At 42.7% G+C, this 27,242-nt stretch overlaps 1 protein-coding gene across 14 annotated transcripts in view; it reads left to right on the plus strand.

The window, feature by feature from the left end:
- The first annotated feature begins 837 nt into the window (after positions 1–837).
- The window catches only part of LOC139578811 (C-Jun-amino-terminal kinase-interacting protein 3-like), a 78,746-nt gene continuing 52,341 nt past the window's right edge, over positions 838–27,242 (plus strand). For 11 of the 14 annotated variants that reach the window (XM_071406848.1, XM_071406855.1, XM_071406857.1 and 8 more), the window contains exons 1-5: positions 838–1,854; positions 21,359–21,479; positions 23,915–23,985; positions 24,128–24,219; positions 24,865–24,888. In XM_071406848.1, coding sequence (XP_071262949.1) covers positions 1,555–1,854; positions 21,359–21,479; positions 23,915–23,985; positions 24,128–24,219; positions 24,865–24,888 — 608 coding nt within the window. In that variant the 5' untranslated portion in view covers positions 838–1,554. Of the gene's footprint in view, positions 1,855–21,358; positions 21,480–23,191; positions 23,202–23,914; positions 23,986–24,127; positions 24,220–24,864; positions 24,889–27,242 lie in introns of those variants that run through there. The other 3 variants (XM_071406851.1, XM_071406861.1, XM_071406859.1) reach the window with 2 other exon arrangements.

Raw genomic sequence — 27,242 nt, forward strand, 5'->3', positions numbered from 1 at the left:
GGAGTCCCATAGGGCAGCGCACAATTGGCCCAGCGTCATCCTGGTTAGGGTTTAGCCGGGGTAGGCCGTCATTGTAAATAATAATTTGTTCTTAACTGACTTGCCTAGTTAAATAAATCAAATCAAAGTCTGGCATTCTCTGGATTTATGGTGCTTTCAAGACAACTGGGAACAAGGTTGAAACATTATGACGTCAGTGATCTTCAGGTTGGAGCTCTAGAAAGAGGCCAGAGGCCAGAGTTCCAGACTTGCAATTCCGAGTTGGATGGCAGTTGAAAACGTATTTTTTCAGTCAGAGTTCCCAGTTTGCTTGAACTCACTGAAATCAGATTTCCCAGTTCTGAGATTCCAGTTGTTTTGAGCGCTGCAGAAGTCATGCTGGATTGACACCATGGTCAATGTTGAATGTTTATCCTTTTAAACTTGGAAAATAGCCCCTTAAATCCAGACTTTGGACCACACAGCCAATCCACTGAATAGCAGGCTAGTGATTGCTTTGCAATGCTTGTAGTTAGACACTGTTTCTTACAAACCACTCATTGTTGAATTTGCGATTTCCAACTTGTTGTGTAATGTTTATGTCCAATGACAGATGAGCACCGAGACGTTTTATCAACACTATATTTTTTCATTTTTGGTCAAAATGTGTATGTTTTAACCATATTTTTTGTTTTTATAAATTACTTTTTGCATGTTCTTGTTGGCACAATACAAGTGTCCATTGATTAAAATTGAATATCATTTGAATGAGTTATCCACATTGAAATGTTTTGAAATGCGGGCTTTTATTTAGAAGGTCTTAACATTACCATACAACATGACGTCATCGGTTGTGCTGCTGTCAGAATACTAGTCTAGAACCGACAGCGCCACCGACACCGAACAGCATCGTCCAGAGCCGAGAACAACAACAGTAGCAAAAAACGGATCAAATATGATTTAAGGGGCAGCTTGGGTGTTGGCGGCAAAAGGGAACGCCGTTATCCTCTTTATTTTTTACCGATTTCGAATCCTCCCAGTAATGGCTGGGGTCAATGGCTCCGGCTGCTGAGCGGCAGGTGTATTGTGGAGGACATATTTCTCAACCGTTATGTATTCAACTACGGTCGATACACTGGTAGGTAAGGACGGAACCGACTGCTACCGGAATTGGATGTTGCTGTCGCGAGGAAGGCTGTAGCTGGGTGCGTCGTTCCGTCCTCGAGGCTGCGGTGCAGCAGTGGTTGTCGGCTCGAGGAGGGCGGTGTCGCTAACCCCCTGTAAATAGCCTATATATTTTTTTTTGTGAATTAAAATGTCTCAGTATAATTTAGTAGTTCAAGGTTAGAAATCCTAACTGCCAAACATGGATACCACCCAAATGATAACAATCTTTGAAATCTTTCGGGATATGGAATGACACAGGAGAAGTTTTATTGATGATTAATCCGAACGGATTATAATTTCAATGATTAGTATTTTCTCTCGTCTTGGTAAACGTGTTTTATAACTGTAGGCCTATCTAAGCAACATCATCTCACATCTGGTATCGGACCCAGGCCTCATTTTGCCAAGATGATGGAAATCGATGAGGTTGTCTATCAGGACGACTATGGCTCGGTGTCTGTTATGTCGGAGCGGGTGTCGGGCCTGGCCAACAGCATCTACCGGGAGTTTGAGCGCCTCATCAGCAGCTACGACGAGGAAGTGGTCAAGGAGCTCATGCCGCTGGTGGTGAACGTTTTGGAGAATCTGGATTCGGTTTTAACGGAGAACCAGGAGCACGAGGTGGAGCTCGAGCTGCTGAAAGAGGACAACGAGCAGCTCATCACCCAGTACGAGCGTGAGAAGGCGCTGCGCAAGCAGGCAGAGGAGGTGAGGGTGCATTTACTCCATCCATAGCTGTTCTGTTTATAAATACTCGACCAGTGTCTTTATCACTAGCCATATCAATTACTAATAATCACAGCACATACATTCACCTTCAATAGCAGTTCAGTTTTCATTGCCACTGTATGCCAATTTTACCAAAAATAAACCCCAAAACTAACCATTTATAAGCTATACCCACATCCCATTCACATTCCTTCTGTAGGCCATTTATTTTTAGGCCTAATTGAACAGGCCTATATAACAAGGGCTACATCTCAAATGGCACCCTATACCCTATATAGTGCACTACTTTTGACCAGAGCTCATAGGGCCTAATGTAATATACACTGAGTATACCAAACATCAGGAACACCTTCCTAATATTGAGTTGCAGCCCCACTCCCCTTTTACCCTCAGAAAAGCCTCAATTTGTCGGGGCTTCGACTCTACAAGGTGTCGGAAACGTTCCACAGGAATGCTGGCCCATGTTGACTCTAAATGCTTTCCACAGTTGTGTCAAGTTGACTGGGTGGTGGACCATTCTTGATACACACGGGAAACTGTTGAGTGTGAAAAACCCAGCAGCATTGCAGTTCATGACACAAACCGGTGCGCCTGGCACCTACTACCATACCCTGTTCAAAGGAACTTAAATATTTGGTCTTGCCCATGCTCTGAATGGCACATATACACATACACAATCCATGTCCACACAATCCATGCTTCTACACCTGCATTGCTTGCTGTTTGGGGTTTTAGGCTGGGTTTCTGTACAGCACTTTGAGATATCAGCTGATGTAAGAAGGGCTTTATAAATAAATTTGATTTGATGTCTCAATTGTCTTAGGTTTAAATAAGGATTTTTTTTAGCCTTGTCTCCTCCCCTTCATCTATACTGATTGAAGTGGATTTAACAACTCACATCAGTAAGGGATTATAGCTTTCACCTGTATTCACCTGGTCAGTCTGTCACCTTCGATTGCATGCAGTGAGTACTCATATCTGGCCTAATGGCCCATCCATATCAACACAGCAGATCAGAGATAGTGGAAAGGCCTATCTATGAAGCATCATCAGTGGTGGTTCAATGAGGATAGGGGCCTGCGTATAGTGCCTGCCTGGATTGTGCCTGGGCCGGGTTGGTGATCAGTTCAGTGTGCTTGTGTGTTTGCAGAAGGATTCGGCCAAAGTTGTGATTCTGATGTGAATGTACTGTATTTCATTACATTTTATTCAATACAATAATTGTATTTGACACAGACTTTTATGTACAAAAATATGCCTACAATGAAACCAGCCTTTTCACAATTACAAGTTGTCTTGTAAACTATTACGGACTACAAAGGGAAATCCCGCGAGCTGCCTAGTGATGCGAGTCTGCCAGATGGGCTAAATGCCTTTTTTGCTGGCTCTGAGGCAAGCAACACTGAAGCATGCATGAGAGCACCAGCTGTTCCAGACAACTGTGAGATCATACTCTCCGTAGCCGATATGAGCAAGACCTTTAAACAGGTCAACATTCACCAGGCCGCGGGGCCAGACAGATTACCAGGACTTGTACTCAGAGCATGCGCGGACCAACTGGCAAGAGTCTTAACTTACATTTTCAACTTCTCCCTGACCGAGTCTGTAATACCTACATGTTTCAAGCAGACCACCATAGTCCATGTGCCCAAGAAAGCGAAGGTAACCTGCCAAAATGACTTCCGCCTCATAGCACTCATGTCGGTAGCCATGAAGTGCTTTGAAAGGCTGGTCATGGCTCACATCAACACCATCATCCTGAAAAAACTAGATCCACTCCAATTCTTATACAGCCCCAACAGATCCACAGATGACGAAATCTCACTTGCACTCCACACTGCCCTTTCCCACCTGGACAAGGGGAACACCTATGTGAGAATGCTGTTCATTAACTACAGCTCACCATAGTGCCCACAAAGCTCATCACTAAGTTAAGGACCCTGGGACTGAACACCTCCCTCTGCAACTGGATCTTGGACTTCCTGACGGGCCGTCTCCAGGTGGTAAGGGTAGGCAACAACACATCTGCCATGCTGATCCTCAACACATGGGCCCCTAAGGGGTGCTTGCTTAGCCCCCTGTTCACTCATGACTGTGTGGCCAAGCACGACTCCAACACCATCATTAAGTTTGCTGACGACACAACAGTGGTAGGCCTGATGACCGACAACGATGAGACAGCCTATAGGGAGGTGGTCAGAGACCTGGCAGTGTGGTGCCAGGACAACAACCTCTCCCTCAATGTGAGCAAGACAAAGGAGCTGATCGTGGACTACAGGAAAAGGAGGACCGAACACGTCCCCATTCACATCGACAGGGCTGTTATGGAGCGGGTCGAGAGTTTCAAGTTCCTTGGTGTCCACATCACCAACAAACTATCATGGTCCAAACACACCAAGCTAGTCGTGAAGAGGGCACAACAACGCATTTTCTCCCTCAGGAGAATAAAAAGATTTGGCATGGGTCCCCATATCCTCAAAACGTTTTACAGCTGCACCATCGAGAGCATCCTGGCCGGTTGCATCACCGCCTGGTATGGCAACTGCTCGGCATCCGACCGTAAGGCGCTAGAGAGGGTAGTGCGTACAGCCCAGTACATCACTGGGGTCAAGCTTCCTGCTATCCAGGACCTACAGTTGAAGTCGGAAGTTTACATACACCTTAGCCAAATTCATTTAAACTCAGTTTTTCACAATTCCTGACATTTAATCCAAGTAAAATTTCCCTGTTTTAGGTCAGTTAGGATCACCACTTTATTTTAAGAATGTGAAATGTCAGAATAATAGTAGAGAGAATGAGGACAACCTTGACCTTGTTGTCCTTAAGCCATTTTGCCACAACTTTGGAAGTATGCTTGGGGTCATTCTCCATTTGGAAGAGTCATTTGCGACCAAGCTTTAACTTCCTGACTGTTGTCTCGAGATGTAAAAAAAAACAGGTTTTTAGATACTTTTCAAATTCTTTATAAATAAAAAACTGAAATATCACATTTACTTAAGTATTCAGACCGTTTACTCAGCACTTTGTTGAAACACTTTTGACAGCGATTACAGCCTCGAGTCTTATTGGGTATAACGCTACAAGCTTGGCACATTTGTATTTGGGGAGTTTCTCCCATTCTTCTCTGCAGATCCTCTCAAGTTCTGTCAGGTTGGATGGGGAGCGTTGCTGCGCAGCTATTTCCAGGTCTCTCCAGAGATGCTCGATCGTGTTCAAGTCCGGGCTCTGGCTGGCCCACTCCAGGACATTCAGAGACTTGTCCTGAAGCCACTCCTGCATTGTCTTGGCTGTATGCTCAAATCAAATATCAAATAATATCATTCGTCACATACACATAGCAGATGTTATTGCGAGTGTAGCGAAATGCTTATGCTTCTAGATCCGACAGTGGAGCAGCATCTAACAAGTAATATCTAACAATTCCACAACAAAACCTAATACACACAATTTAGTAAAGGAATGTGATAAGAATGTATAAAGTATAAAATATATGGATGAGCAGTGACAGAGTGGCTAAAATGCAATATAAAGAATAGATAGTGAAGGATACAGTATACATTATATACATATGAGATGAGTAATGCGAGATATGTAAACATTCTTAAAGTGGCATTATTAAAGTGACTAGTGTTCCATTTATTAAAGTGACCAATGATATCAAGTCTGTAGGTAGGCAGACGCCTCTCTGTGCTATTGGTAGCCGTTTAACAATATGACGGCCTTAAGATTGAAAACAGCTTCTATCTCTCTCTGTCCCAGCTTTGATGCACCTGTACTCACCTTCTGGATGGAAGCGGGGTGAACAGCCAGTGGCTCGGGTGGTTATTGTCCTTGATGATATTTTTTGCCTTCCTGTGACATCGGGTGTTGTTGGTGTCCGGGAGGGCAGGTAGTTTGCCCCCTGTGATGCGTTGTGCAGACCGCACCACCCTCTGGAGAGCCTTGTGGTTGTGGGTGGTGCAGTTACCGTACCAGGCGGTGATACAGCCCGACAGGATGCTCTCAATTGTGCACCTGTAAAAGTTAGTGAGGGTTTTCGGTGACAAGCCAAATTTCTTTCAGCCTCCTGAGGTTAAAGAGGCGTTGTTGTGCCTTCTTCACCACACTGTCTGTGTGCGTGGACCATTTCAGTTTGTCAGTGATATGTACACCGAGGAACTTAAAACGTTCCAACTTTCTCTCTGCTGTCCTGTCGATATGGATAGGGGGGTGCTCCCTTTGCTGTTTCCTGAAGTCCACGATAGTTTCTTTTGTTTTGCTGATACCACACGCCAAGGGCCCTCACCTCATGTTGGTAATCAAGCCTACCACTTGTGTCGTCTGCAAATTGATGATTGAGTTGGAAGCGTGCATGTCCACGCAGTTGTGGGTGAACAAGGAGTACAGGAGGGGGCTTGAGTACATACCCAGTGTTGAGGATCAGCAGAGTGGAGATGTTGTTTCCTACATTCACCACCTGGGTGCGGCCCATCAGGAAGTCCAGGACCCAGTTGCACAGGGCGGGGTCGAGACACGGGATCTCAAGCTTAATGATGAGTTTGGAGGGTACTATGGTGTTAAATGTTGAGCTGTAGTCAATGAACAGCATTCTTACATAGGTATTAGAGGTCGACCGATTAATCGGAATGGCCGATTTAATTTGGGCCGATTTCAAATTGTCATAACAATCGGTAATCGGCATTTTTGGACACCGATCATGGCCGATTACATTGCACTTCACGAGGAGACTGCGTGGCAGGCTGACTACCTGTTATGCGAGTGCAGCAAGGAGCCAAGGTAAGGTGCTAGCTAGCATTAAACATATCTTATAAAATACAATCAATCTTAACATAATCACTAGTTAACTACACTCCGTTGTTGATATTACTAGTTTATCTAGCTTGTCCTGCGTTGCATATAATCGATGCGGTGCCTGTTAATTTATCATTGAATCATAGCCTACTTTGCCAAACGGGTGATTTAACAAGCGCATTCGCGAAAAAAGCACTGTCGTTGCACCAATGTGTACCTAACCATAAACATCAACGCCTTTCTTAAAATCAATACACAAGTGTATATTTTTAAAGCTGCATATTTATTTAATATTGGTTGCTAACGTGAATTTCTTTTAACTAGGGAAATTGTGTCACTTCTTTGCATTCTCTGCAACAGAGTTAGGGGATATGCAGCAGTTTGGGCTGCCTGGCTCGTTGCGAACTGTGAAGACTATTTCTTCCTAACAAATACAGCCAACTTCGCCAAACGGGGGATGATTTAATAAAAGCGCATTTGTGAAAAAAACATAATCGTTGCACAAATGTACCTAACCATAAACATCAAGGCCTTTCTTAAAATCAATACACAGAAGTACATATTTTTAAACCTGCATATTTAGTTAAAAGAAATTCATGTTAGCAGGCAATATTAAACTAGGGAAATTGTGTCACTTCTCGTGCGTTCATTGCACGCAGAGTCAGGGTATATGCAACAGTTTGGGCCTCCTGGCTCATTGCGAACTAATTTGCCCAAATTTTACGTAATTATGACATAATATTGAAGGTTGTGCAATGTAACAGGAATATTTAGACTTATGGATGCCACCCGTTAGATAAAATACGGAACGGATCCGTATTTCACTGAAAGAATAAACGTTTTATTTTCGAAATGATAGTTTCCGGATTGACCATATTAATGACCAAAGGCTCGTATTTCTGTGTGTTATGTTATAATTAAGTCTATGATTTGATATTTGATAGAGCAGTCTGACTGAGCAGTGGTAGGCAGCAGCAGGCTCGTAAGCTTTCATTCAAACAGCACTTTTGTGCGTTTGCCAGCAGCTCTTCGCAATGCTTCAAGCATTGCGCTGTTTATGACTTCAAGCCTATCAACTCCCGAGATTAGGCTGGTGTAACCGATGTGAAATGGCTAGCCAGTTAGCGGGGTGCGCGCTAATAGCGTTTCAAACGTCACTCGCTCTGAGACTTGGAGTAGTTGTTCCCCTTGCTCTGCAAGGGCTGCGGCTTTTGTGGAGCGATGGGTAACGATGCTTCGAGGGTGGCTGTTGTCGATGTGTTCCTGGTTCGAGCCCAGGTAGGGGCGAGGAGAGGGACGGAAGCTATACTGTTACACTGGCAATACTAAAGTGCCTATAAGAACATCCAATAGTCAAAGGTATATGACATACAAATGGTATAGAGAGAAATAGTCCTATAATTCCTATAATAACCTCAACCTAAAACTTCTTACCTGGGAATATTGAAGACTCATGTCAAAAGGAACCACCAGCTTTCATGTGTTCTCATGTTCTGATTTAAGGAACTTAAACGTTAGCTTTTTTACATGGCACATATTGCACTTTTACTTTCTTCTCCAACACTTTGTTTTTGCATTATTTAAACCAAATTGAACATGTTTCATTATTTATTTGAGGCTAAATTGATTTCATTGATGTATTATATTAAGTTAAAATAAGTGTTCATCCAGTATTGTTGTAATTGTCATTATTATAAATAAATAACAAATTTGGTTGATTAATCGGTATCGGCTTTTTTGGTCCTCCAATAATCGGTATCCGCTTTGAAAAATCATAATCGGTCGACCTCTAATAGGTATTCCTCTTGTCCAGTTGGGATAGGGCAGTGTGATGGCGATTGCATCGTCTGCGGACCTATTGGTGCGGTAAGCAAATTGAAGTGGGACTAGGGTGACAGGTAAGGTAGAGGTGATATGATCCTTGACTAGTCTCTCAAAGCACTTCATGATGAATGAAGTGAGTGTTACTTCGTTTAGTCGTTAGTCGTTCAATAGTCGTTTAGTTCCGTTACCGTAGCTTTCTTGGGAACCGGAACAATGGTGGCCATCTTGAAGCATGTGGGGACAGCAGACTGGGACAGGGATTGATTGAATATGTCCGTAAACAAACCAGCCAGCTGGCCTGCGCATGCTCTGAGGATGCGGCTAGGGATGCCGTCTGGGCCGGCAGCCTTGCGAGGGTTAACACGTTTAAATGTTTTACTCACGTCGGCCACGAAGAAGGAGAGCCCACTGTCTTTGGTAGCCCAAAGAAGTTGTTTAATTTGTCTGGAAGCAAGACATCGATGTCCACGACGGGGCTGGTTTTCTTTTTGTAATCTGTGATTGTCTGTAGACCCTGCCACATACGTCTCATGTTTGAGCCGTTGAATTGCGACTCCACTTTGTCTCTATACTGACACTTTGCTTGTTTGATTGCCTTACGGAGGGAATAACTACACTGTTTGTATTCAGACATATTTCCAGTCGCCTTGCCATGATTAAATGCGTTGGTACGTGCTTTCAGTTTTGCGCGAATGCTGCCATCAATCCACGTTTTCTTGTTAGGGAAGGTTTTAAGTCACAGCGGGTACAACATTTCCTATACACTTCCTTATAAACTCGCTCACTGAGTCAGCGTATTTGTCAATGTTATTATCTGAGGCTACCCAGAACATATCCCAGTCCACGTGATCGAAACAATCTTGAAGCGTGGAATCAGATTGGTCAGACCAGCATTGGATAGACCTAAGCACGGGCGCTTCCTGTTTTGGTTTCTCCCTATAGGAGACCAGCAACAAGATGGAGTCATGGTCAGATTTGCCAAAAGGAGGGCGGGGGATGGCCTTGTATGCATCGCGGAAGTTGGAGTAGCAATGATCGAGCGTGTTACTCGCTCGTGTACAGCAATTGATATGCTGATAGAATTTAGGTAGCCTTGTTCTCAAATTAGCTTTGTTAAAATCCCCAGCTACAATAAATGCAGCCTCAGGATATATGGTTTACAGTTTGCATAAAGTCCAGTGAAGTTCCTTGATGGCCGTCTTGGTATCCGCTTGCGGGGGGATATACACGGCTGTGACGATAACCGAGGGGAGTTCTCTTGGGAGATAATCCGGTTGGCATTTGATTGTGAGGTATTCTAGGTCAGGTGAACAAAAGGACTTGAGTTCCTGAATGTTGTTAAAATTACACTATGAGTTGTTAATCATGAAACATACCACACCGCGCTTCTTCTTACCGGAGAGAGGTTTATTCCTGTCGGCGCGATGCAATGAAAATCTCGTTGGCTTTATGGACTCCGACAGCATATCCCCAGCTAGCCATGTTTCCGTGAAACAGAGAACGTTACAATCCCGGATATCTCTTTGGAAAGCAACTCTTGCCCTGATTTTGTCAACTTTGTTAACTAGGGACTGAACATTAGCGAGTAATATACTCGGAAGCGGTGGGTGGTGTGCGCACATCCGAAGCCTCACTTGAAGACCGCTCTGGCACCCTCTCCTCTGGCGGCATCGTTTTGGGTCAGCCTTTGGAATCAATTCAAACACCCTGGGAGGTGCAGACAAAGGATCCGCTTTGGGAAAGTCGTATTCCTGGCCGTAGTGCTGGTAAGTTGACGTCTCTCTGATATCCAATAGTTCTTCCCGGTTGTATGTAATAACGCATAAGGTTTTCTGGCTAACAATGAAAGAAATAATACATAAAAAAACAAAATACTGCACAGTTTCCTAAGGACTAGAATCGATGCTGCCATCTCTATCAGTGTCATCTTGCTTAATGTCGTTGTCCTGTTGGAAGGTGAACCTTCGCCCCCAGTCTGAGGTCCTGAGCACTCTGGAGCAGGTTTTTATCAAGGATCTCTCTGTACTTTTCTCCATTCATCTTTGCCTCGATCCTGACGAGTCTCCCAGTCCCTGAAAACCTCCCCACAGCATGATGCTGACATCACCATGCTTCACCGTAGGTATGGTATTGGCCAGGTGATGAGCGGTGCCTGGTTTCCTCCAGATGTGACGCTTGGCATTCAGGCCAAAGAGTTCAATTTTGGCTTCATCAGACCAGAGAATCTTGTTTCTCGTGGTCTGAGAGTCTTTGGGTGCCTTTTGGCAAACTCCAAACGGGCTGTCATGTGCCTTTTTACTGACGAGTGGCTTACATCTGGTCATTCTACCATAAAGGCCTGATTGGTGGAGTGCTGCAGAGATGGTTGTCCTTCTGGAAGGTTCTCCCATCTCCACAGAGGAACTCTGGAGCTCTGTCAGAGTGACCGTCGGGTTCTCCAATCAAGTTGTAGAAACATCTCAAGGATTATCAATGGAAACAGGATGCACATGAGCTCAATTTCGAGTCTCATAGCAAAAGGTCTGAATACTTATGTAAATCAGGTATTTCTGTTTTTTATATTTAATACATTTGCAAACATTTATAAAAACCTGTTTACGATTTGTCATTATGGAGTATTGGGTGTAGATTGCTGAGGATTTTGTTTTACAGTTTAGAATAAGGCTGTAACGTAACAAAATGTGGAAAAAGTCAAGCGGTCTGAATACTTTCCAAAGGCACTGTATGGAAATTTATGGAAATGATGCACATCATTTTCTTTATTTTAACACAAAATAAAATAAATACCTGATACCATTAGAACATTTATATATAAGTGGATTCTAAGAAACAAAGTGACATTTGACAATAAATGGAATATCTCAATTCCCACCAAAATCCCTGAACTCCATTATGTTTCCATTCCAGTAAAATGTTTTATGTGCTATAAATTCAAAACGTTTGGGGTATCTTCATCCATTGTCCAACTGTTTGAATTTATTAGAATTGTTTTTAAAACATTTTAACAATTTGAATGACCGTTGCTAATGTTATCCTAGACACATTCTAGTATAGTATAAGCAGACAGCTGTGCAGGGTTTTACCCAAAATAAAGGTCCAATGCCACATGATGCTTAGTCACGTGTGTGTACAGTTATATACCATGTCACATTGTCTGCGTCCCAAATAGTACCCTATTCCTGGCCTAGTGCACTGCTTTTTATTAGGGCCCGTGGGGCTATATAGGGAATATGGTGCCATTTGGGACACAATGGTTTTCTCTGTCTCATTGTTTGCTAAATTTGAGGGAAGAGAACATGATTAAATGCATACATTTGAAATAGATTATCATGAAAGTGTAAAAAGGATATGTTTATATGCTTTTTGAAGCAAGTGACAAAAAAATTGCATGTGCAAGAATTAGTTGTAATGTCTGCTTCCAACTCACTCTCTCAAGCACGAAGCTCCCCTGAACGCAGAACACTTTCCAGCACACTTTCTAGCTCACACTCTCAAACACAGATCCCCTGAACACAGCTCACTCTCCAGATCCCAATAAACTGAATTCTGATCACCTGTTCACACACCTGTATGTCATTTACACACACTATTTAGTTCAGTTCTTGGCACACAATCATTGTGAGGTATTGTTTGTTTTGGTACACTTCTATTTGGAACTCTGTTTTTCCCCGTATTAGTCCTCCTATGCACCGTAGTTTTGGCCATCCTCACTAACGATGCCTTTTTGCCTATTCCTTGCCTGTACTTTTGCCTATCGAATTTCCTGTTATCAACCTCTTGCCTGATCTCCCGGACTATGTCATTAGCCTTCTCCCTGCCTGTACTGTTGCCTTTCTGGACCCCTGTGTATGACCTTCTGCCTGCCCCTGGACCCAGCTATGTGCCTCCTCCTGTGGTCCTTTACAAATAAACACCTGCTGCGCCCTGCGCTTGAAACAAGCTCTCTGTCTCCCATCGTATTCATTACATTAGTAAGTGTGCTGGTCAGAAAATGTGATAAGTATTTGGATGAAATAGTGCTTACTCCAACAAACATCAATAATGATAATGACAACCTGTAAAGATATAGTGAAAGTTCTTTGGAGTAACTCAGGTAGTACTGTTTATATGAATTAGATACTTCATGATGAACTGCAGAATAGTGTACTATACATTAAAGTAACAGTAAAGTAACAGTAATTATCACATTACATTACCTGCACAATGTTATAAAGGTAAGAGTTGGGTTCACAGTTATAACCTTTACAACAGAGCTCAATTTTCAATGAAACCATAATGCACTATATTTGCTGTGGTAGTTTCGAACTTTGAATGCAGCAGCGAACATACGAGTGCACAGATGCTATTTCAAACATAAATGTTTTAGATGCGACCCAGGGATTGGTTTAAGGCACTGCCTGAGACAGTGACATGGTGAGTTGTGGGGGGATGGGGCAGGGTGCATTATGGGAAATCAATTGTACACCGAGGGAGGCTGGCGCTGTAACCTGATTTTGTGCTTATGACAGAAAGAGAGATGGAGAGGGAGTGGGCAATACAGAGGAGGGGGGAGAGCGGATGAGCGAGAGGGAATGAGAGAGAGTTTAGAAAGGAGAGAGCGAGAGGGAATGGAAAGAGAGCGATACAGAGGAAAAGAGAGACAGATGGAATATGAGCAGGAATACACGCCATAAAACGGGGATATAGAGGAGAATTTATTTATTTAACTAGACAAGTCAGTTAACAACAAATTCTTATTTACAATGACGGCCTACCAAAAGACCTCCTGCGGGGACGGTGGCTGGGATTAAAAATACAAATAAATTAAATACAAATATAGGACAAAACACACATCACGACAAGAGAGACAACACTACATAAAGAGAGACCTAAGACGACAACATGTCGTGTTGCTGCCATGCTAACACAGCATGGTAGCAACACAACATGACAACATGGTAGCAATAACACGGCAGCAGCACAAAATGGTAGTAGCACAAAACAGGGTACGAACATTATTGGGCACAGACAACAGCACAAAGGGCAAGAAGGTAGAGACAACAATACATCACACAAAGCAGCCACAACTGTCAGTAAGTGTGTCCATGATTGAGTCTTTGAATGAAGAGATTGAGATAAAACTGTCCAGTTTGAGTGTTTGTTGCAGCTCGTTCCAGTTGTTAGCTGCAGTGAACTGAAAAGGTGAGCGACCCAGGGATGTGTGTGCTTTGGGGACCTTTAACAGAATGTGACTGGCAGAACGGGTGATGTATGTGGAGGATGAGGGCTGCAGTAGATATCTCAGATAGGGGGGAGTGAGGGTTAGTTAATCAGGGTTAGTTTGGCAGCTGGGATGAAAGAGGAGCGATTGCGATAGAGTAAACCAAGTCTAGATGTAACTTTAGCCTGCAGCTTTGATATGTGCTGAGAGAATGACAGTGTACCATCTAGCTAAACTCCCAAGTACTTGCATGTGGTTAAATACCTCAAGCTCTAAACCCTCAGAGGTAGTAATCACACCTGTGGGGAGTGGGGCATTCTTCTTACCAAACCACATGACCTTTGTTTTTGGAGGTGTTCAGAACAAGGTTAAGGGCAGAGAAAGCTTGTTGGACACTAAGACAGCTTTGTTGTAGAGCGTAACATTGCTTAGATAGCAGCACAACATTGCTTAGAATCAAGGGCAATGGTGACATCATTGAGGACCTTTAAGGTTGCAGTGACACATCCATAACCTGAGTGGAAACCAGATTGTATACCTGAGAGAATACTATAGACATCAAGAAAGCCAGTCAGTTGATTGTTGACAAGCTTTTCCAACACTTTTGATAAACAGGGCAAATAGAAATAGGCCTATCACAGTTAGGATCAGCTTGATCTCCCCCTTTAAATAAAGGACGAACCGTGGCTGCCTTTCAAGCAATGGGAACCTCCCCAGAGAGGAGAGACAGGTTAAAAAGGTCAGAGATAGGCTTGGCGATTATAGGGGCAGCAACCTTAATAGAAGAAAGGGTCTAAACCATCTGACCCAGATGGTTTTTGGGGGTCAAGTTTAAGGAGCTCCTTTAGTACCTCGGACTCAGTGACCGCCTGCAGGGAGAAACTTTGTAGCGGGGCAGGGGAACAAAGAGGGAGGAGCATTCTGGCTAATCGCATTAGAAGCGGTGGGAGATGAGGAAATGTTGGACGGGCAAGGAGGCATGGCTGAGTCAAATAGGAATCCTGACTTAATGAAGTGGTGATTAAAAAGCTCAGCCATGTGCTTCTTGTCAGTAACAACCACATCATCATCTTTAAGGGACATGGGCAGCTGTGAGGAGGAGGGTTTATTCTCCAGGTCTTTAACTGTTTTCCAGAACTTCTTGGGGTTCGACCCACAGAGAGAGAGCTGCTCCTTAAAGTAACTAACTTTGGTCTCCCAGATATTCTGAGTGCACTTTTTTCTCATTTGCCTGAGTGAGAGCCAGTCAGCCTAAGTATGAAACACAGAGGGAGTTAGAGAAAGGTAGACAAAGAACAAAAGAACAAGACCGAGATGGAGAGAGATACAGAGGGAACATCTTCCCAAGTCCAGAGAGAAGACCTCCCACACCCTGGCTGGAATCTCCTCCCTGTGCCATGTGCTTCCTTTGGGAGTAATTGTCAAGGCTCAGATTACAAGGCTTTTAGACAGACCCAATTGCGCCCTATTCCTTTTATAGTGCACTAGTTTTGACCAGGGCCCATAGGTAGTCAAAGGTAGTGCACTATATAGAGGATAGGGTACCATTTTGGACTCAGATTTAGATAGACCCACTGGTAAATAAATGCAACAACATGTTCTATGATTCCTCCCTGAGTCTCTATTGTATCCACAAAAGAGTGTAATTGACAACCACAGTCACGCTAAGGCTGAAATGTAGATACATTTGTTCAAAGGACCATTAATGATTATTGTTTGATTTCTGAAGGTTTGAGACATCAACATGTTGATCCCTACATGCTGTAAAGCACTTTGTGACAAATTATGTTTTGAAATAGCAATATGCAATCTGATTTATTGATTGAAATACAGTATGTACTATCAGAATAGAAATGCAACATCCCACTGTGTGGTGCTTCAATTCATTTCCTTTGATTAAAAAGAGGGCCTGTTATTGTTTTGGCTGCATCCAGCGCTAGGCTATCTGCTCACCAGACCACCCCCGACTGTGGATGCTTCTGGGAGCTGGCTGGGTTCCTGGGTCTGGCTGGGGAGGAGGGGGGCACAGGGGCATGCAGTGTCCTGGGGAGGGGATTTGAAGGGCAGGGGGGTCAGAAGGACAGTTGCCCGGGGTGTAATAGTATATTGTGGCAGACAGAGGGGGGTTCCCTATGGTTCCCTATAGTGCACCATGGGCCCCGGTCAAAAGTAGCGCAATGTGTAGGGAATAGGGAGATGGGGTGGGGTTGTCTATTCGTTGAGGTCAGGGTGCAACACCGGGCATTTGTAGGAAAATGGCAATTCACAGGCTCCATTAATAGGGGTGCCATAGACTTTTAACAGGAGCATTTTTAGGGGCGTACTGGGTGAGAAAATGGACATATGTCCCTGTCCCTAACTTTGGCAGGTTTGCCTCCCTATGTTCCCGGTTCCTGTTATTTGAGGTCAGCCAAGCGATGGTAGAGCATATCTCTAGCAGCAAGCAGGGCCTCGCTGCAGTCGGGGGATTACAGTCGTAAGACTGCAGCCCGGCCGGCCCATTGTGCAAGGCTTTATAAAACTCTGCAGACTGCAGAGAGAGCCCTTGAAAGGAAGGCAGGCAGGCCAGACAGCTGTGTTCGTTTCTGTTCGTTTTCTGCTTCCTGTACAGAGAGAGAGGAGAGCAGGGTCTGGTTCAGTTAGCACGACATGGGACAAAACACTTTGAAATGGAGGAGATGTGCTGATACATGAACGTGTAACAAAAAGAATGCTCATTTTCATTTTCAGGTTTCTAAATCACATTTATTCACATTTAATTATCAAGCCCTTTTTACATCAGCAGATGTCACAAAGTGCTTATACAGAAACCCAGCCTAAAACCCCAAAGAGCAAGCAATGCGGATGTAGAAGCACAGTGGCTAGGAAAACTCTATAGAAAGGCAGGAACCTAGGAAGAAACCTAGAGAGGAACTAGGGTCTGAGGGGTGACCAGTCCTCTTCTGGCTGTGCCGGGTGGAGATTATAAGAGTGATGGCCATTAAGGCCAGATCGTTCTTCAAGATGTTCAAACGTTCATAGATGACCAGCAGGGTCAAATAATAATCACAGTGGGTGAAACAGGTCAGCACCTCAGGAGTAAATGTCAGTTGTCTTTGAGAGAGAGCGAGAGAGAGGCACATCCGGTGTACAGGTCAGGGTTCCATAGCCACAGGCAAAACAGCAGCACAAATGTTTTTATGTTTTGCGCCCTACTGAACATGACCCTGGTTTTTGTGATTGGAGATGACAGGGTAGATGTTCTTGACGCATCTTTCTCTGTGACTCACTCCGTCCCAAACAATACTGGCAGTTAATTTTACCTATTATCCTCTAGCTGTCCATGAAAGAAGCAGAAAGCATCATTGAAAATGAATATCTCTGAGTCCTTGTTGCTGGCATTGTTATTTTATGAGAGACATTTCATACTGTGCAATATGCTATATTATACACTCTTAAAAAGAAAGTTTTTTATCGAGATTATAATCTAAAAGGGTTATTCTACTGCTGTCCCCATGGGAGAACCCTTTTGGGTTCCATGTAGAACACTTTTCATACAGGGTTCTATCTGGAACCCAAAACAGTTTTTCAAATGGTTCTCACATGGGGACAGCAGTAGAATAACCTTTTTAGATTCTAATCTAGATTTAAAAAAACTTTTGGAACCCCTTTTTCTTAGAGTGTATCAATATAATATATTTTACAATGTGAGCCGTTTACCACACACCATGCATTCATGTAATTGATAAATTGTTATGCTGCATACAATAGGGTTGAAAATAATTTACTTTTTCCTATGTACAGTGCATTCAGAAAGTATTCAGACCCCTTGACTTTTTCCACATTTTGTTACGTTACAGCCTTATTCTAAAATTGATTAAAAATAAATAAATAAGTCATCAATATACACATAATACCCCATAATGACAAAGCAAAAACAGGTTTTGGGATATTTTTGCAAATTTATTGCAAATTAAAAACTGATATTCCATTTACATACAGTGGCAAGAAAAAGTATGTGAACCTTTTGGAATTACCTGGATTTCTGCATGTATTGGTCATACAATTTGATCTAATCTTCATCTAAGTAAAAACAATAGACAAACACAGTCTGCTTAAACTAATAACACACAAACAATTAGACTTTTCATGTCTTTATTGAACACACCGTGTAAACATTCACAGTGCAGGGTGGGAAAAGTATGTAAACCCTTGGATTTATAACTGGTTGACCCTCCTTTGGCAGCAATAACCTCAACCAAATGTTTTGTGTAGTTGCGGATCAGAGCTGCACAACAGCCAGAAGGAATTTGGGACAATTCCTCTTTATAAAACGGTTTCTGTTCATCAATATTCTAGGGATGTCTGGTGTGAACCTCTCTCAAGGTCATGCCACAGCATCTCATATCGGGTTTAGGTCAGGACTCTGACTGGGCCACTCCAGAAGACGTATTTTCTTCTGTTGAAGCCATTCTTTGGTTGATTTGCTTCTGTGTTTTGGGTCATTGTCCTGTTGCATCACCTTCTGTTGAGCTTCAATTGGCGGACAGAGAGCCTTACTGTCACGTCCTGACCATAGTGCTTATGTGTTTTGCTTGTTTTAGTGTTGGTCAGGACGTGAGCTGGGTGGGCATTCTATGTTGTGTGTCTAGTTTGTCTGATTCTGTGTTCAGCCTAATATGGTTCTCAATCAGAGGCAGCTGTCAATCGTTGTCCCTGATTGAGAATCATATATAGGTGGCTTTTTTTGTGTTGGGATTTTGTGGGTGGTTGTTTTCTGTGTCAGTGTTTGTACCACACGAGACTGTGACGGTTAGTTTGTTTTGTTATTTTGTAATTGTATATTGTTTTCATGTTATTAAATCATGGAAACTTACCACGCTGTACATTGGTCCTCCGATCCTTCTCGCCTCTCCTCGTCCGATGAGGAGGACGAAATAGACTGCCGTTACACTTACATTCTCCTGCAAAATGTCTTGATGAACTTGGGAATTCATTTTTCCGTCGATGATAGCAAGCTGTCCAGGCCCTGAGGCAGCAAAGCAGCCCCAAACCATGATGCTCCCTCCACCATACTTTACAGTTAGGATGAGGTTTTGATGTTGGTGTTCTGTGCCATTTTTTCTCCACACATAGTGTTGTGTGTTCTTTCCAAACAACTCAGAATATTTTGCCAGTACCGCTGTGTTAACATCCAGGTGCTCTTTCGCGAACTTCAGACGTGCAGCAATGTTATTTTTGGACAGCACTGGCTTCTTCCGTGGTGTCCTCCCATGAACACCATTCTTGTTTAGTGTTTTATGTATCGTAGACTCGTCAACAGAGATGTTAGCGTGTTCCAGAGATTTCTGTAAGTCTTTAGCTGACACACTAGGATTCTTCGTAACCTCATTGAGCATTTTGCGCTGTGCTCTTGCAGTCATCTTTGCAGGACAGCCACTCATAGGGAGAGTAGGAACAGTGCTGAACTCCATTTATATGCAATTTGTCTTACCGTGGACTGATGAACATCAAGGCTTTTAGAAATACTTTTGTAACCTCTTCCAGCTTTATGCAAGTCAACAGTTCTTCTGAGATCTCTTTTGTTCGAGGCATGGTTCACATCAGGCAATGCTTCTTGTGAATAGCAAACTCTTTGTGAGTGTTTTTTATGGGGCAGGGCAGCTCTAACCAACATCTCAGATCTCGTCTCATTGATTGGACTCCATAACTCCTGACCCCAATTAGCTTTTGGAGAAGTCATTAGCCTAGGGGTTCATGTACTTTTTCCAACCTACACTGTGAATGTTTAAATGATCTATTCAATATAGATAAGAAAAATACAATAATTTGTGTGTTATTAGTTTAAGCACACTATGTTTGTCTATTGTTGTGATTTAGATGAAGATCAGATCAAATTTGATGACCCAATTTTATGCAGAAGTCCAGGTAATTCCAAAAGGTTCACATACTTTTTCTTGCCACTGTAGGTATTCAGACCCTTTACTCAGTACTTTGTTGAAGCACCTTTGACAGCGATTACAGCCTCGAGTCTTCTTGGGTATGACGCTACAAGCTTGGCACACCTGTATTTGAAGAGTTTCTCCCATTCTTCTCTGCAGATCCTCTCAAGTTCTGTCAAGTTGGATCGGGAGCTTCGCTGCACAGCTATTTTCAGGTCTCTCCAGAGATGTTCGATCGGGTCCAAGTGCGGGCTCTGGCTGGGCCATTCAATGACATTCAGAGACTTGTCTTGAAGTTGTCTTGACTGTGTGTTTTGACTGTTGGAAGGTGAACCTTTGCCCCAGTCTAAGGTCCTGAGTGCTCTGGAGCAGGTTTTCATCAAGGATATCTCTGTACTTTGCTCCGTTCATCTTTCCCTCGATCCTGACTAGTCTCCCAGTCCCTGGCACTGAAAAACATCTCCACAGCATGATGCTGCCACCACCATGCTTCACCGTAGGGATGATGCTAGGTTTCCTCCAGATGTGACGCTTGGCATTCAGGCCAAAGAGTTCAATCTTGGTTCCATCAAACCAGAGAATCTGGTTTCTCATGGTCTGAGGGTCCTTTAGGTGCCTTTTGGCAAAGTCCAAGCGGGCTGTCATATGCCTTTTACTGAGGAGTGGCTTCCGTCTGACCACTTTACCATTAAGGCCTGATTGGTGGAGTGCTGCAGAGATGGTTGTCCTTCTGAAAGGTTCTCCCATCTCCACAGAGGAACTCTGGAGCTCTGTCAGAGTGACCATCGGGTTCTTGGTCACCTCCCTGACCAAGGCCCTTTTCCCCCGATTACTCAGTTTGGCCGGGCGGCCAGCTCTAGGAAGAGTCTTGGTGGTTCCAAACTTCTTCCATTTAAGAATGATGGAGGCCACTGTGTTCTTGGGGACCTTCAATGCTGCAGAGATGTTTTGGTACCCTTCCCCAGATCTGTGCCGCGACACAATCCTGTCTCGGAGCTTTAAGAACAATTCCTTCGACCTCATGGCTTGGTTTTTGCTCTGACATGCACTGTCAACTGTGGGACCTTATATAGACAGGTGTGTGCCTTTCCAAATCATGTCTAATCAATTGAATTTATCACAGGTGGACTCCAATCAAGTTGTAGAAACATCTGAAGGATTATCATTGGAAACAGGATGCACTTGAGCTCAATTTCGAGTCTCATAGCAAAGGGTCTGAATACTTATGTAAATAAGATATTTCTGTTTTTATTTTTAATACATTTGCTAACATTTCTAAAAACCTGTTTTCGCTTTGTCATTATTATGTGTACATTGATGATGATTTTTTTTTAAATGTAATCCATTTTTAGAATAATGCTGTAGTGTAACAAATTGTGGAAAAAGTCAAGGGGTCTGAATACTTTCCGAGTGCGCTGGATTTCCTATCTATTTTATTTTTGATTAAGATTTTTCCATTCTTGATTTGCAATTTCAATTAACTTCCTGAATTAATTATTGGTTGTTTTATCCCACAGAAATCCCTAGAGTTTGAGGAGACATTAAACTGTGTGGATGTTCTCTCCCATAAAAATGTTTAGGGCCGGTTTCCCGGACATAGAGTAAATCTAGTCTTGGGCTAAAAAAACACTTTCAATGGAGATTCTCCCTTGAGTCCGCGTTTTAGTCCAGGACTAGGCTTAATCTGTTTCCGGGAAACCAGCCCATAGCGTTTTGACTGACTGTGTATGGTTGTTCTCTCCCACAGAAATTCATAGAGTTTGAGGATGCATTGGAGGGGGAGAAGAAGGACTTGCAGACTCATGTGGAGAGCTTGGAACTGCAGGGGAAACAGCTGGAGCTCAAGACCAAGAACTACTCTGACCAGAGTGAGTATATATTACTGTTACTGCTCAGAACTAGAACTACTCTGACCAGAGTGAGTATTAGTTTGTTTTCACACTTGGTTCCTTTCTGACAATTTTTGTGAACTCAGTGTGGTTTGCTTAATTTTTTGTTCAGTGTGAACACTCCAAAGGAACTCAGACCCCTCAAAAGGGACCCCGAAGCGAACCGAACTCGAGAGGTGGTCAGTTCGGTTCGCTTGAATTCCTCGGTCCGGTTCACTTTTTTAGGGCAATGTGAACACAAAGCTACCCAGGCCCGCTTGTTATTATTCCCGCACCACATAACATACTAGAATACTGCAACACCGTTTCCCCTGCCATAATCCCTCACATTGGTGCCACAAAAGAGAGAAGATGATTATCTGCCGGTTCGCAGAAAAATATTATTTGTTTTCAATATGTGATCTATAAAGAGATATTTTAACCTGTTTATTTGCATGTGGGGTTTGAATAGTGTGTGATGACAACAATATCCTTGGTGAGAATCACGACATAGGGTACAAAATCAATTTTAGCTCTTAAAGGGGCAATAGACTACATTGGGTGTAGACTTTTCAATTATAGCATTATTTATCTGCAGTTATTCTTCTGCTATTTATTCTGTTACCAACAATATTTACATGTTCATAGAAATTATAATTATTATGTCTCATCTTTTAACTAAATGCAATATATTATCTTCCAAAATATAAGTATAAGTATCTGTATGATAACAAGTTCTGATGGAATGGCTTGTCCTGCACTTTGTAAAAACCCAGAGTGCATTGAGTAAATGTTGTAAAAAGACCTTGGTTCCTTTTAAAACATAGCAATGTGAAACCAAAGAAGACTCGGACCACAAAATAGGTGAAGTGAACTGGCAAAAGAGTTGAGTCCTCATTCGAAGTCAAGGGCAGTGTAAGGACCGACGCTGGGAGACGAGAAGCAAGTACAGGGAGTGTACATTTAATGGATAATATACAAGAAACAAACAAGGACAGCGTCTGGACAGGGGAAAACGTAACGACATCAATGATGACACAGGGAATCAACAAAGTAGCAGACAGATATAGAGGGGCAATCAACAAAGTAAAGGAGACCAGGTGAATCCAATGAGCGCTGATGCGTGTAATGATGGTGACAGGTGTGGGGTAATGAAGGACAGCCTAGCACCCTCGAGCACCAGAGAAGGGAAGCGGGAGCAGGCGTGACAGGCAGTGTGAATACAAAGGGAACTGAGTTCTTTAGCTTTTTTTACCCCAGAGTTCACTAAAGAGGACTGAGATCGGTTATTTTAAAGAGGACTATTTGTGAAAACACCCTTAGACTTAATAACTAGAACTACTCCGAATAGAGTGAGTATAAAATTAGAACAACCGGATAACTAGATAACGCTCACCAGAGTGAGTATAGAACTATAATAACTAGAACTTCTCTGACCAGAGTGAGTATAGACTATTAATAACTAGAATTACTTCATCAAGAGTGAGTATAAACTTAATAACTAGAAGTACTCTGACAATTTGATTTCGACAATGCCATTTGCCCACTACATGGGATAAACAGCTGCAGGTGATTGCACTGTATCTCATGGCATTTACAGTGAGACAGATATGCCCAGCAGTGCGATGGATCAGACTTTGTTTACATAAGACAACACATCGATTCTGTATGTGTTTTTCTGTTGCTCATCAATGTTTAAAAACTATAACTACTCTGACCAGAGTGAGTATAGAACTATAATAACTTGAACTACTCCAACCAGAGTGAGTAGTACCTCAGTACTAAAACACTGTGTAATATTACTCAGAGCTAGAACTGCTTCGACCAGAGTGAGTGTGTACTTCTCAAAACTAGCACACTGCAAGTGTGCACTAATCAGAACTAGCACATTGTGAGTCTTCACTACTCAGAACTACCACACACACCATGAGTCTGCATTACTCATAACTAGCACAATGTGACGGTGCACTATTGACAGCCAAGCACAAAGTGTATAGCCTAGCACATAGTGATTGTCTACCTACGATGTGGAGGACTACACATAGCCTACTAGCACACATTGGTTTTGCACCATGAAGAGCTTTGCATGTAGTATTCAAGGACACAATATAGCCTGTTTTACACTAACCCACCATGTCCGGATGAGCCAGTGCATGTTCTGTGGTTAATATGGCTTAATAGGGTTTTAGTGCCTCTGACAGCAAACAGACTCACATATTCAATCAATGAGAAAACGGGCCTGCTACCATTTAGTGTTTCAAAGCAGAACAGCTTTAAATGGAGAGCACCATCATGTTCAATATGGAGCCATGTCCAGAAAGTCCTGGACTAATAGGCACTTTCAATGGAGAATCTCACCAGCCCGAAGTGTATAACCCACAGTGCTGTTACAATGGGAGGCTGGTTGACTCTGATTCTGTTTATCTGGGTTTCAGTCACTCGTCTGGAGGAGCGTGAGTCAGACATGAAGAAGGAGTACAATGCTTTGCACCAGCGACACACAGAGGTAGGAACAGCCGTGTGTGTGTGCATGAGAGAGTTTAGTATCTGACTCCATACAAGCTGCTAGGTTTGTATCATGTTGTTTGCCTGGTGCACTAGAACCAAGTCAGTGGAATTACGTCCATCTTCCTCACTCTTCCTCTCAGATGATTCAAACATACGTGGAGCATATTGAGAGGTCCAAGATGCAACAGGCAGGGAACAACAGCCAGTCAGAAGGGCCAGGCAGTGGACGAACGTGAGTGGCTGACCTTTTTTACATTTTCATCATAACATTTTATTATCCCCAAGTGAGGAAATCTGTTGAGCAGCATGCAGACAAAGCAATACAATTCATATAACAACATAGACATAAAATAATATAGTTAGTTGTGACCTTTCTGGAAAGTGTGGGTAGGTGGGTATGTTGGTGTGTGTGCAGGGGGAAGAGTATAGAAATGGATCCTGGCATAGCTTAGTAGTAGCAACTATGCTGAGGTAATGGTCTGTGCTTTGTTGTGCTTGGAATAAGTGTGCTAGGGTTTAGTGTTCTGTGTTTAGTGTGCTGTAGTTGTGTTGTGTGTAATGCCTTCTGTTGTGCTGCTGTGTGTTAGCCTGTGGTAGCTTGTCTTGTGACCAGTGATGTAGTGGTTAAAAAACATGTGGGTAAAAGCTGATCGCTGTTTGTGGTGAGTAAAGTAACGCTCCCTATACTTTCAATGCCTTTTTTCCACAAAAGGTGGGTAAACGCTTGTGCAAAATAAAATGTCAGTAAACAACATTTATGTGTGTTTACCCTCCACTACACCACTTGTGACCTGTTGTACCATGGTTTGGCTTCACTCTAATCACTATATGTCTGTCTCGTTGTCTCACTCTGTGCTCGTGCTGCTGTGTTGCACAGTCAACGCCACATGTGGAGGAAAAGGTAAATCACTACCCCTCTTCCCCTCCATCCCTGTCCCCTCAATCCACAATCTCATTCAGTGTTTGTCAGTCTTGGTCCTGAGTATAGGACCCGGGTTCAAATACTTGGAAAATAATTTTAAATACTCAGAGCTTTTGCTCGAGTCTTTTTGGGACTTTTCTATTGGTTTATTAAGCCAGGCAAGCTGAACCAGGCTCAGATACAGTATTTATTTCAGTAGTGCTGAGAGATTAGTGATTTTTGAGGTCGTTTCAGTTCGATTATTTATTTTTTACATTAAATGCATTGTGAAATAATGACATTAAAATGATTAGAGCTTTTTCAAAAATAGCGAACATTCAATTGCCAAAACATTGGAAATATTCCATTGTCTCTGTCAGGTCCACATAGAAAAATAGAGAATTGCTATTAAATATTAAAATATTTCAGTTGTGCATATTACTTAGTTTTATTTGACGACTTCATAAGTATTAATTCCTTAAAGTCTGCATCTCAACTCTGCTCAGGCAGTAGCAGCCAGCCAGACAACCATCTAACGTTATCTCTGTTCTCCCCATACTGTACTGTCTTTAGTCATCCTATTTAGCTAGGCTAGCATGCCTAAGTATGCTACAGAGCTGTCTGACGAAATCTTTTTACTAGTTCTTTAAAGTAGATAAGGCATACTTTCACGAACTCTATCCCTCTCTCTCGTTATTGTGTTGTCTACAATCTTCTCTCATGCTGTGGCGTATGCGGTCTGTGTGTATCTAACCTAGCATAGCAGGCGTAAAAATGGATCCAAACCAGAAAAGAACAGTCGCAATGGATTATGGCCATTGTAGTTAATTACCACGTTTCTGAGCTGAACTTGAATATTTGCTAAATGAAAACTACAACTCCCGTCAGCTCAGCATCCCATATAGCTCTGGACTTAATTTCTCTCGTGCATGATTTGATTTCTCTCTAGAGAAACGGCGTGTTGGGTTACCAAAAAAATGTAAAAACTAAGTGGAATTCAAGTAATTGAAGCAGGTCAATTAGTTGTTTATAATAATAACAACAACAAAAAACTAAACTTTAGTTAATCGCTCAGCACAATTTTTCAGGTATTTAAAAACCCAGGTCTGCTGAGTATACAGGCTTTTGCTCCAGCCCAGCACTAACACACCTGATTCAACTAATGGGGGGCTTGTTGATTAGTTGAATCAGGCCTGCAGACCCTGTGGTTCCCAGGACTAGGACTGACAATCACTGCCCTGGCTCCATTGACCAACCAGCCTCTCCTTGGACTAGAAGTTCCCCTGCCCCCAGTATGTCCCAATATGGAATGGGCCCAGAGTTTGTGCCTTTGTCCTTTACCTTCTCCTATATCACCCACTGTTTATGGTCTGTCTGTGTTTCTGTCGCACAGCTGAGTCGAGTGGAGACGAATGGATTCGGTTCAGTTAGTTGATGCAGTCGTCCTGATGAGCCCTTCCGAGCTAGCTAGTTTATGCTTGTGGCTAGAAACTCCAGCGAGGATTTGAAGTCTGCCGAAGTCAGGACTTGGAATAATGACGTTTTTATCTGAGTATTTTATGTGAAATTTACTACAATAAATGTGCTTTCACTGTCACCCAGGCTTGATATTGGCTATACTAGCTAGCTACTTCCCACTCCTTACTGCGGGACAGCAGTGCTCGGCAAGCGGAAGCAAAGGACACTGTGCCCCATGTTCAAGTCATTTATATTTAGTAGGTTTTGTTATCTGTTTTAACAAAAAAACAAAAAAATTGTACTTATGTATTGCATATTGTATTTTTTTGTGGTGTGGTTTTCATATAAGACCTTAAGCTTCCAACTACACCTGCACACCGTTTTTGTTTTGTTTTGTTTTTATCTGTATTGTTATCTATCACTTTTTTAATTTTTAATTTTTAAAAACTTATTTCACCTTTATTTAACCAGGTAGGCTAGTTGAGAACAAGTTCTCATTCACAACTGCGACCTGGCCAAGATAAAGCAAAGCAGTTCGATACATACAACAACACAGAGTTACACATGGAATAAACAAACATACAGTACGAAAAAAAGTATATGTACAATGTGTGCAAATGAGGTAAGATAAGGGAGGTAAGGCAATAAATAGGCCATAGTGGCGAGGTAATTACGATATAGCAATTAAACACTGGAGTGATAGATGTGCAGAAGATGAATGCGAATGGGGTGCGAAGGAGCAAAATAAATAAATAAATACAGTATGGGGATGAGGTAGTTGGATGGGCTATTTACAGGTATAATGATCTGTGAGCTGCTCTGACAGCTGGTGCTTGAAGTTAGTGAGGGAGATATGAGTCTCCAGCTTCAGTGATTTTTGCAGTTCGTTCCAGTCA

The sequence above is a fragment of the Salvelinus alpinus genome, chromosome 6 (assembly GCF_045679555.1).
Source record: "Salvelinus alpinus chromosome 6, SLU_Salpinus.1, whole genome shotgun sequence".
Classification (NCBI taxonomy): Eukaryota; Metazoa; Chordata; class Actinopteri; order Salmoniformes; family Salmonidae; genus Salvelinus; species Salvelinus alpinus.